The sequence below is a fragment of the Entamoeba dispar genome, genomic scaffold (assembly GCF_000209125.1).
Source record: "Entamoeba dispar SAW760 scf_1105229461003 genomic scaffold, whole genome shotgun sequence".
In the NCBI taxonomy this organism is placed as follows: domain Eukaryota; phylum Evosea; order Mastigamoebida; family Endamoebidae; genus Entamoeba; species Entamoeba dispar.
The window spans coordinates 1-1,698 of NW_001854475.1; the positions used below are offsets into that span (position 1 = coordinate 1).

Below are 1,698 nucleotides of genomic sequence, written 5' to 3' on the forward strand. Positions count from 1 at the left end.
AATATTTACTTTTATCAATTTGAGAATTAAATATATTTAATCTATCCATTTTCTTATAAAACTCTCTTTAAAAATTATCAATACAATTCATCTAATTTTGTTTATTCTAATGAATCTATTAAATTATTAACTTTATTTCTATGAAAATCATTTGAATATTTATTTATAAATAATCTATATAAACCATTATTCTCTTTAACTAGACTAAACTCAAACACTTTTAATTCTTTATAATGATACATTACTTATTAATAACTCATTGAAATTAGTATAAATATAATAACAGAATATTGATATATTTGATTGAATTTAATTAAATATTACTTATCATTCTATCATATCTTCAGTTTGATTAAATAAATTTTACAATCAGCATATTTCAAATAAATATTAAAATCTTTAGCAGAATCTTTGTTGATTATTAAATTAGTTTTAAACTGAGCTTTGTGTCATTAAATAGAATAAAAATTAGTTTTAGATATTCCAAAAATTAAACTCAATTCGAATCTCCAGTTCACTACATTCTTTAATCATTAACACCTATTAATTATTATATCTTGTATTTCTTTTATATTGATATGATTAAAATTCATTTTCTTTCATATCCCATGTTATAATCATCATGCTGAATTATCAACAAAATCTATTAGAATCTTCAAATACATCAATTTATAAATAACAAACTTTCTGTTGAACTCAGAGAAAGAGATTTAACTATTGTAACTCAATGTCCAATCATTCTTTATGAGAATTAATTAATACACCCCTTAATAAAAATAAAGAAAGCTGGTTATACTTATAAAACTGAAACCTGTTTTCCAAGTAAAAAAACTTAACTCTATGTTTTTAATTGATAAAGAACACAGATTAAACAAAATCAAACCATTTCTCAAACTATTAAAAATACTAAATGTTTCATAATTATTTTTATTTCTAGAATAACAAAAAAAAATTAAACCGAAAATATAGATCTACTCAAATCTCATCAATAAACTTCTTATTTCTTTCCAGTTTTCTTGGAATTAACCTTCTTTCCCTTAGAAGCAGCTTTCTTTGATCCAGCTTTATTTTGTTTGAAAACAGCATCAGTATCAGCAAATGAGACAACTTTCATTCCGTGTGCTTTAAGAACCTTATATCTGTTAAGAATAGCAGCATAACGTTTAGCTTCCTTAAGCATAGCAAGTTTATGTAATTTCTTAGCTTCTAATTTTTGAGCCTTATGTTGAAGTCTTCTTGGAGTAACAAGTCTTTGAATCTTTGGTGCTTTAGATCTCTTTGTTGATTTTCCTTCTTTTGGATGTTTTTTAGCAACTTCTCTTCTAATAACGAATTTCTTAACATCATCCTTTTGTGAAAGATTGAAGAGCTTTCTAATATGAGATGCTCTCTTTGGTCCAGCTCTCATTGGAAGAGCATCATTAGTAACTCCTTCAATTTCTCCTTCTCCTTTCTTAACTACAACTGTGTTCAATACTGAAATATCACCTGCAACAATAGCTCCTCTAACTGTCTTTCTTCTTCTTTCTCCATTTCTAAGTGGTTTGTAACATCCGTTTCTTCCATCAAGAAGAAGTCTGACACGATTGTTGGTAGCTACTCCTGTCATCATTGGGAATCCATCCTTATCACATCCACCTGTAATTTAAGGATATATCCTTTGATTCGTCTCCAGTGATGAAGCATCACTTCTTGTCG

At 26.4% G+C, this 1,698-nt stretch overlaps 1 protein-coding gene across 1 annotated transcript, besides 1 other annotated feature; it reads right to left on the bottom strand.

Moving 5' to 3' along the window:
* Nucleotides 1-116: 116 nt before the first annotated feature.
* Nucleotides 117-183: a sequence feature (AT_rich).
* Nucleotides 184-997: 814 nt separating this feature from the next.
* On the bottom strand, nucleotides 998-1,609 carry EDI_306920 (40S ribosomal protein S6, putative; the record flags this gene model as incomplete). The annotated part of the gene is made up of 1 exon (XM_001737973.1): nucleotides 998-1,609. The coding sequence occupies one exon, from the start codon at nucleotides 1,607-1,609 to the stop codon at nucleotides 998-1,000; it is 612 nt and encodes a 203-aa protein (XP_001738025.1).
* Nucleotides 1,610-1,698: the final 89 nt, after the last annotated feature.